This window comes from Python bivittatus, unplaced genomic scaffold (genome assembly GCF_059951505.1).
Source record: "Python bivittatus isolate LINGU-HERP-01145 unplaced genomic scaffold, Pbiv_v1 ctg000310_np1212, whole genome shotgun sequence".
In the NCBI taxonomy this organism is placed as follows: Eukaryota; Metazoa; Chordata; class Lepidosauria; order Squamata; family Pythonidae; genus Python; species Python bivittatus.
In genome coordinates, this window is record NW_028277054.1 from 11,490,352 (window position 1) to 11,506,863 (window position 16,512).

Sequence of the window (16,512 nt, forward strand, 5' to 3'; positions counted from 1 at the left end):
CTCTATCAGCAGCTGCCAGGAAAGGGATTCAGTGTAAACTGTTGGGGGGAGGCTTTATTGTGCATCTCGCTTGTTAAAAGGATAATATGTGAATTAACCATTGTAGGCAGTTTAATCTTTACATTTAATTTTACCCACAACCCCTGTTTTAATTTGTATCCATGAAATTACTTGGCACCAGTATCGTATCTCAGCCAGCAACTATGTAAAGCTAGTTTCAGCTTTGGTAATTAGTAGAGTGCTGACATTAATTGGCCCTTGACTTTTAGCATGTTGTAGATTATCTTATTAAAAAGTAATCATTACAAGTGAGGGTACAAGTAGCAGCCAATTGCCATATCTAAAAATATGCACAAAACCAAATTGTAGAAAATGTGAACATAGCATCTCTGTACTAAATTCTTTCAATTTCTTCAAATAAAATGGAGATAATAGAAAATAGCACACGGAGCATTGGGAAGATGCTTAATCTGAATCATATTTCACTGGCAGGTCTAAACTTTATTCAGTTCTGTCTGTAAAGCTCTGCTTCTTAGAAGAAATGGGCACTGATTTTAAAAAAGCTTTCAGCTGTCATCAACAGAGTTTTATTTAATGTTTGCCTGAGTCCAGATTTCAGAATAATATTGTCTCTTGTCTGATACTTACACAGGTCAGAGTCAGAAGTTCAATCCAGACACCATGTCAAATCATGGTTTGCACTAACTAAAGTTTAGGGTATGAAGCCACAGTTAGGGTATCCACATGTAGAATAGTCAAAATTAAGCATTATAGCTATTTGCCTCTTTTTTCCCCTCCTCTTCATTTAACTTCTTCGGTTTACTTCTATCTCCAAAGTGCAGCAGTCTCTGAGTATCAGCAGTCTATCAGCATGTCAGTTAAGAAGTGAACAATCCATGGTTTGTCATTAAGGTATCATTTTAGACTATAAGCACAAGTCTATCAGTTCAGACACTGCATTAACTCAGAATTAAACTAAACTTTGATAGTCCTTCATTTCTACAAACAACTTACTCCCACATAAAAAATAAGAACACGTTAAAGAGTGTCAGTTGATCTTAATTATGGAAAAGGAATACACTTGACACTTCTGCTTCATTTTCTTGTTTTCCCCACAGAGTATTGACATTTGTTCTTTGTTAGATCTACAATGATGTTTTATTTCTTTCCACTATAGTCTCAGTCCTTTCCACAAAACAAAAATGGATTTAAAGTTGGAATGAAGCTTGAAGGACTGGACCCTGAGCATCCATCGTTATGTTGTGTCCTTTCTGTTGCTGAGGTACCAATCTGATTTTCTAGAATAATGGAGAAAATAAATGGATGAGAGATAAAAAGCATGTCAGAGATCAGTTAATTAGTTCCGGCCAAAGTACTGCCTCATTTCAAGTTAATCAAAATGCCTGACTGCTCATTTTAAAACATTTTTAATATACTTATTGACAGTGTGATATACATACTGACGAATGAATTGAATAATTTTCAGCTTCAAAAAAAAATATATTGGTAACCTGAAAAGATATTGGCGGGTAAGGCCAACAATCTGAACATATTTAATTGGCTTTTTATATAATCCTTGGGTGTCTCTTATAAAGGCCTACACCAAGCAGAACTCCACCATAGTGTTCCTTTCATTATAGATGTTTGAGTTCTACTGAGTAAAGGCTACAGAAACAGGCACTAGGTCAGCAATAAATTAAGGGATGGATGGATGGATGGATACATTTTCTTTTAATATAAATCATCCACTATTAAAAGTTATCATGTTGAAAAGCACTCACTTAAAGGGAGCAGAATTTTTTAACACAGTGTGCATTTTTTGTGACTTTCAAAAGTGGTAACAATCTTGCACTTGTGGATGGTTACAGGTGCAGGGGTACCGAATGCGATTACATTTTGATGGTTATTCAGAGTGCTATGACTTCTGGGTTAATGCCGATTCTCCAGATATCCATCCTGTTGGCTGGTGTGAAAAAACTGGTCACAAGCTGCTCCCTCCTAAAGGTATGTAAGTAGGTAGGTAAGTAGGCAGGTGTGCGTGTGTGTACACATACATATTTATATGGTTTTATATTTCTAAGCATTCTAGAACAGAGATGGGACTATGGACTAAATCCAGTTTGCTCAACCCCTATTTGGACCAGAGTCTCTTGTGTGCCAGGTCTTCCAGGCACAAAGCAGTTGTTCCTAGGCTGATCATCTTGGTGCAACTTTGTTTAGTGACCTTAAATGCTTCTCCTTCCCTTCTTTGTGTTGTGATGAAGGGAGTGGACACATTTTTTCAAATAACAGTATATTCTCATTTTGTTGAAACTGGGAGCTCCACTCTTTTTGATCTATAATCTGATCAAGGCTTGTTTCTGAAAAACTTAGTTTAAACTAATTGTGCTTGAACCAAGCAATAGCCTTAATGAAGAGACTAATCTCATGTAAATTACTGAATTGCTTATAAAGGAAAGAAGTAATTGAGATCAAACCTGACACCCACTTTGCACAATAGCAACATAGTATTTTTTTCCTGTATATATTCATGTATCTGAAAGATTAAACACATTTTTTCTACCATGTTTATGTGGGTGCCTTCGAGTCAGTGTTGATTCCTGATGACTTCCTGGACTAGTCTCTGCAGTTTTCTTGCCAAGATTTGTGGAAGTAGTTTGCCACTGCCTTCTTCCTAGAGCTGAGAGAGAGTGACTGGCCCAAAGTCACTCAGCTGGATTTGTGTCACAATGAAAATGAACTACTAGGATTTTTTGTTTTGTTTTGAGGTGTATATATTGGAGAATCTAATGAGAAGTAAAGCTTACATGTATTTACCCTGTAATTTAAGAAGTGATGCATGCTTTTCCATTAAAGTCAAGCATTAGAAATGTTAAATAATTGGAACTTCTTTCAGGAATACATAATTTAACAAATGAATTCAGTACCTATTTTGTTTCATAGAGATTTTTGAAGTTTCAAATTAATGATTCACAACTGCACTAATGTATTTAAAATAGAAGGAAAAAAAAAAGGAGAAATATGGATAGAAGCCTGGTGACCCTAACTGTTCCACAAGGACAGCTATCATGCAAAGTTAAAATTCTTCCCATACTGTTTCTATTTCTGAAAAAGCAATCTGAATATTCAAGCTACTGTACAGTATGACATAGGCTTTTTAACAATCAGTATCTCTTTCTTTGTCTAGGTTACAAAGATGGGGAATTTAACTGGGCTTCATACTTGAAGAACTGCAAAGCTCAGGCTGCCCCAAAAACTCTTTTCAAGATCCTAAGCACAGTGAGTAGCAATACCAATTTCTAACTGTCTATTGTTCAAGTCCTTTCTAAAACAGAGCACCACTGTACCCTTTGCCAATGCTTAGAACTGAAACAAAACTTCTAAGAAAGAGAGAAGTGATATGAAATAGGAAATAATCTTATCTCTCACGTTATATTTAGAATGCAGTGTTTATTGCCTGTATTTATTTGTTTAGAATTCAGAGTTTATTGGTTTGTATTTATATGAGCAGAGTAGCAAATTAGCCAAGCACAGGTGGCACAGAATAGCTTGCTTTTTATCTCCTGTGTTAACCCTGTTTGCAGAAGCTCCAGCATTTGTTCAGTGTTTGAGCTGAAAACATTTATTGAAGCACATTCCTACTGCTCATCTGAGTATCTTTTCTAGTTGCATATCCAGTGTTTTTCAGCTATTTTAGTTACTTTTGGTTCTACTCTGTCAAGTAGCCGCATTTATTCATTCATTTTTTTTTTTTTTTTTAATCTGCGCTCAGTCGTTACCGACTCTGCAGTGACTGCTTGGACGAGTCCTTGCAGTTTTCAAGGCAATTGTTTCGGAAGTGGTTTGCCAGAGCCTCCTTCCTAGAGCAGGCCCCAGCTGGCAGCCACAGGAGGTGGGGTTTCCGTTGCTTTGCGCCCTTTTCGGGTGCGCACGGTTTTTCACGCTTACCAGCAACTGCTCCCGACTCCTTTTTTGCAAGGCGCCGCCAGCATTTTTCCTCCCACCGGAATGAGAGTACCCATTTATCTACTCACGTGAGTTTTCGAACTGTTGGGTTTACAGGAACTGGGGAGGAAACAGGAGCTCACCCTGCTAACGCGAAGGCTGGACTCGAACCGCTGAAGCGTCGACCATTTCTGGCCGGCAACTTTCAGCGTCATTAAGCCGCTGCACCACCACGTCCCCCTTTGTTCATTCATATACCATTAGCCAATCTGTAGCAAAGGCTGTCAAATCCTTTGGATTTCAGTGAATTAAAAAGCTGTTTCTAAGTTTCACAGCTTTTGGTTTATGATCAGGGTCACAAATCTCATGAAGTCATAGTTCAGTTATGATTTCTTAGATAAAACACAACTGTCTGGGTTCTCACAATGCGCCAAGCCAAAATCAAGCCATATTTTGGTTTAGAATCATATGTGAACCCAGGTAATAAGACTGGATTTTCTTCAACTCAGTGCTGGGAACCAGCAACTGCAATTCTGGATTTATTACATCAGTAATGACTATGAGGGTTTGTCTGCAAGAGCCCTCAGCATGGAAAAACTCCAGTGTTCAGATTTTAGGCTAGTTACTTTTTCTCAGTTTATGGAAAACATCAACTACTTCCTTGTACTTTGTCAAATAATTTGTAAGAATATGCTGTTGCCATAATATAATTTTCTTAAGATTGAAATCTAGCTCAAGATATTGATCAAAGTGAGAAATGGTACTTCTGTTCTGATCCCTAAATACCAGAGTAGATAATATAGGAAGAAAGGAACATTTGAGTGTCCTCAAGTGTTATAGCATGCTATAGAAGATGCCCAGTAGAAACAGGCAAAACATTTTTAATTGAATGTTCCAACATTTGAATGAATCATTTCCAGAAGTGTTCCAATCTTAAAACAAGCCTGTTTTAAGGTCAGATAATTTGGAACAATACATTCTGAGATCAAGAATACCTATTTCAGGGTTGGAATGTCTCATGATAGAACATTGTACATACTTCTAGCATATCCAGTTAAAAGGATCTCAGATTTTAGAGCTAGGAAAGGCTTTTACCTGAGATTTCTTAGGTCTGCTATGCTTTATGTAAACTATATTAGACTTGATGAACAATTTAGCTTGCCATAGCAAAAGACAGCTTCTCATTATCCAGCATTTGATCAGATTCTCTAGCATACAAGTGGGCTTCATTACCCACAGGTGCAATATTCGTCATTTTATATATGCACATGTAGTAAATGCAGATCAGACCTTCTTACCCATGGTAAAGAGTTTTATGTATCAGTTTTTGGCTTGTGGTTCTATTTGGAGGAAGACTTTTAAAGATTTTTTGTATGGATTTTGCATGTGCTCAAATGGTGGATGGGCTTTTGTGTGTATCTAAAGTACATTTTTTTCAAGGTTTGTTACCTACAATATCATTTTCCACAGTTGATAGACTAGAATGGAAAATCTATTAATAACAAGAACCATCTGTATATTGAGCTCTGAGTTTTAATGTCCGCTATAAGCGGACTTAAAAAAAGAATAGTAACGAGGCTGTAATTATAGAAATGCATCTAATGACAACTTTTTTTTCTTCATTTTCTCCTGTCCCTTAGCCAGTCACACCTTCTGGTTTTCGGGTGGGGATGAAGTTAGAGGCAGTAGACAAAAAGAATCCTTCCTTGATGTGTGTAGCAACCATTGCAGACATGTTGGATAACCGGTTGCTAGTTCATTTTGACAACTGGGGTGAAAGTTATGATTACTGGTAAGAACAAAACTTCAGTATGTTGATGAGAGTAATGGGTATTGCCCAGGAACTGCAGAATGTAAAATAATTTGGTGGTGAGGGGGATGATTTGGAGATGGGGAAACCTCTGGAGCTGATTCTGTATTCGGTTGCATCCAGCTTTATTCATCACTCAGTTTGTTGAAGTTCTAATTCTAAGCCCATGGTGAACTACATTCAGCACTCCATCCAGGTAAATATATTTGGACCATGTAGCTTGTCTACACATGGTAATGAATAAAGAATTAAAATCTAAATTTAGTTTGGTAAAACGTAGACTTATAAATTCAAACCATGTAGCTTAGCATGTATGAGATAATGCAGGAATATACAACTTAAATTGGCTCAAGGGCCTGCTTGAGGGGTGTTTGGGAGAATAAGGGGTAAAATGGGTGTTTTAGCTTTCTGGAAGACTTATTATTTTCAGTTTGCCTGTTAAAACTCCTTATATTCCATAAATACTAAAAAAAACCAAAAACCCCTAACTCTGGTTTACCCATTCTATAGAGCTTGAAAGCTACAAAACAGATCCCATTGGGCTATACTATTGCATCCTTGATATTAAAGTTCAGCAAAGAAGCATCAGGCAAAGTTTGCATAGCTATATTCCTTCATGTGTAGAATATGATCAAAATAGCTTTCATTTGGTACAGGTGCGATGCTAGTAGTCCATATATTCGACCTGTTGGTTACTGCCAAGAAACTGGAACTCCCCTAACAACACCAGCTGGTATGTTAAAAGCACATCATTTTCTGTCACTATGAAAGTATCTGCAAGGAATTTATCAGCCACAACAGAATTAGTACGTTATGAGGCTTGTTTCAGTTGGACTGCTTACACTGAGAAACCCTACTTATTTGTAGTGCAGTGTTCTACAGATATTTTTGGAGTCTATTTATCCCAACCAAATTCTGAATCCTTGGAGTGCTAGACAGAATTTGAGGAAATTTATCATCTAAATTGTCTGAGGGTTGCAGCATAAATTGATTAACAAAAGTGTTATTTACAAGGAGAATGCAGGATCTGAACATCTTCTCTGGAAGAGCAGGAAATTAATAAAAGGAAATCCAAAGTCCATGAACATCCTTAAGTTTTTAAATAAAGCTTATCAATTGCCATAGTCCCTTCAAAAGAGGCAGCATTGTTGAATGGCCTGAAGTATGCCTTCTGCTGTCTCTATAGTGAACATCCTGATTCTTTCCTTTTGTCTTTTGGGAACAAGTTATTCTTCCTTCTCTGGAGTCTGCTAGGTTCTTTGCTCTCAGTTTACTTGAATGGATTTATGAAAGGAGATATTCTCTTCCCCAACTGGATACCAGAGTCCTGCCACCAAAAGCTTTCTTTGACTGAAAAAAAAATGCAAATAATATTCATATACTATCTTTAAAATCATGAAGGAATATAATTCTTTCTCCTCCATGCCACTATTATTAGGGCATTTCTCCAAATTCAGACTATGATTTTGTGCCATAAAGTTGGTATCAACTCTTAGCAACCACATAGATAAACCTTCTCCAGGAAGATCTATCTCCAACCTGGTCCTTCAGGTCTTCCAACAGTGCACCCATCATCATTGTAATCAAGTCCCTCCATCTTGCTGCTGGTCCTCTTCTTTTCTTTCCTTCTACTTCTCCCAGCATTATGGACTTCTGGATTTATTTATTCTATGATCCATTTGTTTTCTTGGCTCTCTGTGGAATTCTCAAGAGTCTTCTCCAACACCAAAGTTCAAAAGTGTCTATACTCTTTCTGTCTTGCTTCTTCATAGCCCCACTTTTGCTTCCGTAGAGCATCATAGGGAAAACCTTTGGCATTGGTATATAGACTGACATCTTCCATTATGTTCTTCAAATTTCCTGCACAGTTTGGTTAGAACCTCTACTGTTTCTTACTTTGTTGCTTGCCATATTCCTGTAGATATTCCATCAATTCCTGTAGTCTTCTGACTTGGTAATGACTGGAGTCCTGATCCAACTTCATCTTCTGGTACTACAGGCTCTTGTAAATAGGGAATATCTTCTAAGATATCTTAGATGTTGATATTTCATTGTATAGAATTTTGGTATGTTTTTTCCATCTTCATTTGATCTTCTTTCAGTCAGTTACTATCTGTCCATTGGCAGATTTTAACATCAAGCTTGGAACCTCCTGCGTTCAGAAATCTTTTGAATATTTTCTTTGATTTTCCATATCTATTTCCATCTTTCATATCTTTACAGATGTAATTGTAATATTGTTCTAGTCTCTTCTAACAGCTCTTTGAAATTCTTTTAAGTTGCTTTCTAAGATATTTCTCTTTCTTGGCTTTAGCTTCCACTGTCTGTTCTGATATCTACTCTGCTTTCTTCTGTTTCTTGATCTTCAGCAGTCGCTTTTCTTATTCTTTGATTTCATGTCACAGTTATTCTGGTTTCCTGTCAATGAGTTCCTATGGTTTTCTATCAAAGTGATTCCTGATGTTCTTCTTGAAAATGGTAGCTCAAGATTATATTGTGGAAACTAGCTTTCTTCTTCCACTTTAACTTGACCTGGAATTTGCACATAAGTAGAGTGTGATCTGTTCCACAGTCAGCTCCTGACCATGTCTTTGCTAATTTCTTCCACTTCCTTGTACCAATATTGTAATCAATTTTATCTCTCTTGTGTTGTTTTGGTTGTTTGAAAACTATTAACAATGAAGAAATCATTGGATTGGCAGAAACTGGTAAGTTCTCCTGCTTCATTTCTATTTCCCAGGCATACAGTCCAAATATATTTTCCTCCTCACTTTTTCTCAGTTTAGCCTTCCAGTCTCCAACCACAGGCAACACATCTTGCATGTTCTGTCAATTTCAGATTGAACTTGATTATAAAACTCATCCACAGTCTCTTCTTCTGCATCAGAGGGTGGAGCATAAACTTGGATAATCATCATATCAAAGGGCTATCCATGATGTCTGTGTGATATTACTCAGTACTGAGGGCATTATTCCCAAATACTGTCCTTGCAATATCCTTCCTGACTAGGAAAGCAGCGCCATTGCTTTGTTGTTTTTCATATCCTGAGTAGTAAACAGTATGATCTTTTGACTGAAAGTGTCAATTCCACTCCATTTCAATTTGCTGATATCTAAGAGTCAGTGTGCAATTGATTCATTTCATCTTTCACTGTATTGAGCTTTTCCATGTTCATGCTTGTTTGTTTGTTGATAAAATTTAAAGCCCCCCAGACTCCCAGTGAATCTTATTTTTCATGTTCCCAATATAATTTGGTATTTGCAGCTTCAGACTTTTTTTTCCTGCATGGCAACATCAGCAACTAGCCCCCAAAGCTTTAATCTAGCTGCACTATATTGTCAATCACTTTGTCTTGTCTTTCCATGTTTTTCTTATTAAAATACAAGAGTGATTTTCCATTGCCTTCTCCAACACAGTATGTAATGATACTTTTGCCATTATCACCAAAGTGATAATGTGCCTCCAGCATCTTATAATGTTGCTGCTTGATATAGGTGCCTGCTTGCTTTAATTGGGCAGCTGGGATGAATGACCTTCACACCTTGGGTGACCCTGCTGGATTATATATTCTTGGCATACATTTCCTGCATTTTTTGCTCATCCTCCCGGGACCACCCCTAACCCACCTGCCATGATGAGCATAGAACAACTTGAAAGAGAATTCACTTGGAAGTTTTAAATATAATTGCGTTATAAAAGATATTTAAAAACAAATGCCGGTTACACTGTTTTGTATGGAGGGTGCCTACTTAAGACATTCGATAATAGCTGTTGGTGTCTTCTTTAAATCCCTCTCTTATAGAGAGATAGGTATGGAAACTCCTTGTCAACTCCTTAGCATTTGGGATGCTAATTCTGTTACTGATCACTGACGTATTTCAGAAACCAACAGCTTAATATGCAACAATGAGATGGCCTCTCCGTATCAGAATTGGAATTGATTTGTGCTCTTATTTTCCCTTTTTTTCTTTTTTTACCTCACACTCTATTTCTCTCCTGACAAACCATGATTTATAGCTGTGGTTGTAATTCTGATTTAGGAGAAAATATTGAACCATCAGTCTCTGTTTTAAATGTAATGACAAGCAAATGGTTTGCCAGGAGAAGAGGGACACTGGAAAGCATAGGGAGGAGAAAGAATACTTGAATACAAGGTTCATTTATGTAGTAGCAAAGTGGAAGCTTACAGTAACTTTGTACACATTCACTAAAATAAGTAAATAATTGGCTAATGAATGTGTTTTTATTACTGTTATTTTGCTTTTTAAGTTGTTCTGGTCTATGGCTGCAATTAAGCTAAGCTAAACTAAGCTAGGCATAATATAGGCAAGTGATCTCAAATTTCAGTTCTTATCATAGCCCTCCAGTAATTAATTAATACTTACTCTTGCAAGGGTAGGTGAAGACTGAGGACAATTAAAATCTCTTTGCAGAATACAAAGATTTCAAAAGCTTCTCATGGGAGAAATACCTGGAAGAAACTGGTTCTCAGGCAGCACCAGCAAGAGCATTTAAACTGGTTTGTTAAGAGCTTTTCTGTTTTTATACTGGGTTAACCACATCACTGGAAGATGTAATTGTGTTTTTGTACTGTCTCCTAAATAACTATGGTTGGGGCATATTTATCATGTTTATGATCGTCATAATTGTCATCACTTTTCCCATCATATTAGAAAATATAATCTAGATGAATTAAATAGAAATCTTGGCCTTAAGTGCCAGTTGCTATTATAACACACATGCCAGAAGAGAAAGTTGGAAACATCTATTTCCACAATTGAACAAGCTAATTTGTTGTGATATGCAAAAATGAGAATTGAATCACCATATTCACAAATTGGCCCAGTTACATGTAATTTGCTGTTTAAATGATATAGGTATCATCTTATTGTCCTTAGTTGCGTCTGACTGCATATATAATCTATTTTATAGCGCCCAGCTCATGGATTTCAGACTAACATGAAACTAGAAGCTGTAGACAAAAGAAACCCCATGCTAATTAGAGTGGCGACCATAATTGAAAAGGATGACCATCGTGTCAAGGTATGTGTCCCATTCAAATAAGCAATCCTCATAAGAATATCCTAATTAGAAGGATGAAATCTGATATCTTAAGCTTTCAGGTTTTTACTTTCATTCTTCAGGTGAAGGAGTACTACAAAGGCAAGCCAATCAGCCTCTCCCTTTTTTGGGGCTGAGAGCTGGAAAAGAAAGTGGAATTTGCTTTGGCTCTGATCTCCAAGGAACCTAATGCTGGGTTTATTTCTATGCCATGAAGTTCAGTGCCAGGAAAAAAAGCAGCAACACCTTTCTACCATTCCTACAGTTACATTAAGACCTCTGACCTTCCTCAGTTCCAAATGGGAGGGAATCTGGAAACAGGAACTGTAGTGAATGAAACTATAAACCTATACATTTATATCTATATTTCTCTATATTCTATCTATCTATCTATCTATCTATCTATCTGTCTGTCTGTCTGTCTGTCTGTCTGTCTGTCTGTCTGTCTATCTATCTATCTATCTATCTATCTATCTATCTATCTATCTATCTATCTATCTATCTATCTATCTTTCTTTGAGCACTATCTGTCTGTCTGTCTATCAGCAGTCATGATATCTTGCAGTGTTCATTATAGAGGCTACAGAATAGATGAAGTCTCAGTAAATGTTGGGGTTAATAATTAGGTATCTTTTTTCTTAGTCTTGTAGAACACATTGAGGGTTCTCAGTTCTCAAGGCAATTTTAGTACAATAGCACAGTTTAAAATATATTTAAATTATAAACTTCAGTACTGTAATTTCGCTGCCTCTTTCTCTTTGCTTCACACCAAGCTGGCTGTCCTTTTATTTAATTAAAATAATGAAAAAATAAATATTATCAGATGGGGGCATCTGTTAGCTTGCTGCCGCTGACTTAAGCTGATTTCCGTTTTATTTTTTTTCCAAGAAATTGGGAGGAACCTACAGTATATTGGAGAAATTACTAGATTAGGCAGTTATAAAGAGTTAAAAAAGCAGAAACAGATGTTAGGCTAGAAAATAAAAGAGCAGCTGTTGAATAGATCTTGGTTTGATACCACCAATTTATGTAAGGATTCCACCAGTAGAAGTCAATATCTAAATATTAAAGAAACAGCCCCCAGATTAACAAAATATCTGTCCCTCTGAAGGATTGAATTAGACCAACATTCAACTGATGCAGCTTTCATCTTATGAGACGCCTCAAAATATTTATTGGCCACTATGAGGAAAAAGGATGGTGGAGTAAATTCCTCTTGGTTACCATAGATTCAGCAGGACTGTTTTATTTATTTATTTTATTTATTTATTTATTTTCAAACTTGTATGCCGCCCATCTCCCCCAACGGGTGACTCTGGGCGGCTTCTTGTATCCCAAATGTTTGGTGACGTTTTTCCTTGACGTTGACAAATCCCTCAGAAAAGAGTATTTACCAACTCAAGTGAAGCCAAAGGTTATGGTCCATCTGGAATTTAATTACAGCATTCAGAAAGATGATACTTCAATTAGAGACTTATTCATTTTAAATCCAATGGAATGTCAGTGCAAGAAAATGTTTTCTGAGATAGCGCCTAGGCTGGGATAGGGCTTTTAAAATCAGAAGCAATATTTTGAATTGGATTTATCACTGATAACTAATTAATGTATTTTAGAACTAATCAAATCAAATATTTATTATGGTCATAGACTAGCATAATTTTAGAACTAAGTTGACAGGTTCTCACCAGCTCACACTAAACACAGTTGAGCTGTTTTATTTAATCAGTAAATCACAGCATTAATTTCCAGACAGGACTGTAAAAAACTTCTGTCTGAAATCTAAAGAGCTACTTCTATTTTTTAAAATTATTATTCATTTATTAATTGTCAAAGTCAGATATGCACACTCCAGGCAGGCTAGTCTGGAGCCAGCATACACAGTACTGAGTTAGATGGATCTCCAGTATAATAAGAATCTTCCTGTGTTAGTAGTTGGATTCTTCTCTTTATTCAGCTGCCAGATTACTTTAATGTGCCAGAAAACTGGGTTAGGTCCAATTCCAAAGGAATCGGGAGCGTAAATGCGAGTTGTAAGGAAACTTTATTATTCCTTTTTTATCTGCTTTATTAAGATACACTTCGATGGCTGGGATCATACCTTTGATTTTTGGGTTGATGCTGACAGTCCAGACATTCATCCCATAGGTTGGTGTGCCAAAACTGGACATGCCTTGCAGCTCCCACCAGGTAAGAGGAGAAATAACATGAGCTATTTTTTTCTCCACTCTGGACCTCGTAATTTGAAAGAAGACTTTGAAACAAGGTTTATTCCTGAACTGCCTTTGTTTTTCTAGGGGCTGCTGATGCAGCATCGGTGCCAGCAGGACAAGTATGCCCTACTCCTGGTTGTCAGGGATTGGGTCATGTCAGGGGACCCAGATACGGGACTCATTACACGTATGTATGCCTGAGAGTTACAGGGCAAATTTCCAAAGGAGTGTATCTCCTGTATTTAAAACGGCACAGCTTCAATAAACTGTAAATATGGATGTGGGTCTTAGTTCTAAAGTGCTGTCTTATAGCTCCCTCTTGTGTTTTGTATTTGGCTTCACTCAGCCACAAGGCAAATACTAACATGATAGAAAAGCAGTATCAAAATCTGTCTACCTGTTAGGGCTATTCGCATGATTATTTACTAGCTCTGATAATTTAAAGTCCAAAGACAATCTTCTCACAGTTATGCCAAGAGGTGAGGGAAGCTGGAGTGGCTCAGAACAATATCCCATATTTTACCTTGCCTTCCCTAACTAGCCAAATAATAGGGAATTGTTCCCTTCCTTAGAGAAGGAGTTGTGTGTCACAGATCCTTCCCTGATGATAGTAATGGGCATAGGAGTAATAGGGGTGGAATATATAGAGAGAGAGACAATCAAGGTCCGTGGAGCAGTTAGAAAAAAGATTCAACGGAAATCTGCTGGTCTGAATGAATGATGTGATTCTGTAAATTGTAGAGATCAGGCTTGAGAAACTTGCATCCTTTTATGTTCAGCATGGAAAACCTGCTCATGGCTATGAAGAAGAGAGGGCTAGAATCTACTGTTTTAGATTCTACTAAAACAGTTTTATTGCTACTCTGGTGCCAGCTTTGTCCTGCTCCTTTCTTCTAAACTTATTTAAAGTCATGTGTTAAACCATTCTTCTCTTAATTCTTTATACATGCTGCCTCTAGCTAGCCTTCTTGATAACTTATTTGTCAGATTCAGTGCAGGATTTTGCTTTTATTTAACATTGCTCCAAGCTCACCCAGATACTCAGTCTTCCTAAAGAGCAGTCATTTTGGCAGCTAACTTCTTTTTTTCCCAGTGTGTCTGAAAAGTATTTCTCTCTGCAGAATTTCTTATTTAGTAAACCATTTGATTTGTTTCCCAAGCTCCATTGGTCTACAAATCTTTTCTTTTTTTTGCCCTTGGAGGGTTGCTGTGTTAAACTAGCTTGCTTACTTAATGTAGCCTTCTGTAAAAAGTGGGGGGGGGAAATCAGTGGCATATTTTTGCTATGGAAACATTGTTATGCTTTTGATGTAGGTTAATTGGCTGCCCTTATTCTGAAACCAGTCGCACCCGAGAGAGTTTGTTACAGGATCGCCTTGGTGTAGAAAAACCATCACCTGGTAGTGGAGCTCCAAAACCCAAGAAACCTGATATTTCTGTACAACTTACAGATTTGCAAGAAGATTCTCCACAGTCCAGGTGAAGTTGTAGATTGCATCCCAAGGCCTGTTTCATGTTGGTCACATTTATTAAGCTTTTATTTGGTCTGACTACTGCAATAGATTTTTGCCATTTTGCTGGCTTTTATTCTCTCATTACTGTAAATTTGGTTCCTAGAATGTGGCAAAACGTGGTTAACCTTTGAGCTGGATTTTTGCAGCACCGTTCTTCTCTGTGCTTCTCTGGCGTTTGGGAGGAACTACAGTACAGGCCTAGGTTCTGGAAAAATTGAAATGGGAGAAAGTCTGAAGCTCAGACTTTGTTGTATGGTGGGATGTTTATTCCAGTATAGTCCAGTTATATCCCAAATACAAGATTGCCTCAGAGAACTTAATGAGAGAGACTAACTTCTGAGCCAGACCTACCAATCTAACAATTTGCATGAACCTCCCCTGGGTCCTGTTCTCTAGGTAGATGGATGGTTTGGAAGTGACAGATATGGATCAATGTACATAGAATATATATTTTTCTTATCAGAAAGTCATCCACGCAAGAAGGAGAGAGGTCAGGGAGAAGCAGTGTTCATAGTCTTTCTGAACAGTCTGAAACCAGCCAGGAGAAGGACTGGGCTGAAGGGGAAACATCTGCTATTACTAAAATCAGAGCAAAGGGGTAAGCAAAATGTTTCAACCAGTCCAACCTACGAGGAGTTAAGTTTGAAGAAAGTTTGGAAAGAGTTGGGTTGCAGATGGGAAGAGGACTTTATTTACAAACGCAGGGACTGTCATTCAGTGTGTTATATCCAAACAATCCCGAAATCAATTCAAGTTGCTTCCATCAGTCTCAAGGCCTCTAAGAATTACCATGCCTTTGTATACTTGTTTTGCTAGTTAAAATAGGCTTTAATGCAGCTACATGCCACAATATTCCTGTTAGTCCTTAAGGTGCCACCCTCAGGAAATATTTTAATGGCTATACTCCCTGGCTAAAAACTCTTTTTTGACAAACTGTTCTGTACTTCTATTAATACTTTATGGCTTTAACACCCAAATTTGACTTTTCAGGATTGGTTGCTCACATAGCTATATAAAGCTCCAGCTAGTGAAGCAGGAGGCTGATGATGAAAGAGGTTAGTTAAGCTGTGTTAGTGCCTATTGAAACTACTGTGAATTTCTTTGCTGATTGATTCTAAATATTGAATAGGGGGGTTCCATGATAACTAGAACCCCATTATTTTGCATCTTAGTTCAAGTTTACCTTGCTTCTTTCTTGAATTGTAAGTGCTTCTACCAATAACTTCTTGAAGATCCATCTGAAAGGAAATGCTCTCTTTCTGCAACAATCAGTAAAAACAAATTCAATCCCTAGAGAGTTTTGTCTTCACTACAAAGACATTGCTGATTGACTGGGAAATTTTTAAAACTTGGTTTTGAGTAGGGAAGCCAAAAAGTGGGATCCATAATAAAATGCTGCTGCATATCCCTAGCTCTTAATGCTGTGATTCTGTAAGATGCTCCAGCCAGCTTTTAGCATTATCAAATATTCCCCCTTCCAAAAAATCCCCAATTGTAGGTTTGAGTGAACCACACCCCCTTTTTCCTTCCCATCACATCCCCCTTTTTTTATCTCTTCACCTGATTTTTAAATTCCTCTGAACGTGCTCCTGATTGAGATAAGTTATCCAGGCCTAACTTTCAGCCAGCATACTAAGATGCGTTATGTTTTCACTCTATTGAGAGTTCTTACAGAAAGCTCTTGAGTATTGGTTCAGCTCATTTTATGAACCAGGCCATGTGTGAATCTTTTAAAGAATAATTTTAAAACTAGGAGTGAACCTAAGAGTAGTGAAGTGTCAAGCAGCAATCCCTTGCTGTTGCCACTAGATGTCACTGGAGATGTTTCCAATAATTGTATCCTGAAATGTCCGTGTATTCAATTATTACCTTCTTTTTATGTGTACCCAGGTGGAGGAGGGGAAGTGGAAACCATAATTAGTTAATATTGTCAATCAAAGAAATATTGCTATGCTGTGTTAATCAACAATT

General features: G+C 37.3%; 1 protein-coding gene across 6 annotated transcripts in view; it reads left to right on the plus strand.

The window, feature by feature from the left end:
- Window positions 1-16,512, plus strand: part of LOC103065476 (lethal(3)malignant brain tumor-like protein 4) — a 46,903-nt gene that overhangs the window by 16,534 nt on the left and 13,857 nt on the right. For 5 of the 6 annotated variants that reach the window (XM_088140066.1, XM_088140067.1, XM_088140068.1 and 2 more), the window contains exons 6-17: window positions 1,178-1,282; window positions 1,869-2,004; window positions 3,188-3,279; window positions 5,586-5,737; window positions 6,412-6,488; window positions 10,190-10,275; window positions 10,689-10,799; window positions 12,890-13,004; window positions 13,112-13,214; window positions 14,342-14,506; window positions 15,005-15,139; window positions 15,532-15,596. In XM_088140066.1, the coding sequence (XP_087996192.1) occupies window positions 1,178-1,282; window positions 1,869-2,004; window positions 3,188-3,279; window positions 5,586-5,737; window positions 6,412-6,488; window positions 10,190-10,275; window positions 10,689-10,799; window positions 12,890-13,004; window positions 13,112-13,214; window positions 14,342-14,506; window positions 15,005-15,139; window positions 15,532-15,596 (1,342 nt within the window). The remainder of the gene's footprint in view (window positions 1-1,177; window positions 1,283-1,868; window positions 2,005-3,187; window positions 3,280-5,585; window positions 5,738-6,411; window positions 6,489-10,189; window positions 10,276-10,688; window positions 10,800-12,889; window positions 13,005-13,111; window positions 13,215-14,341; window positions 14,507-15,004; window positions 15,140-15,531; window positions 15,597-16,512) is intronic. The other variant, XR_015796010.1, reaches the window with a different exon arrangement.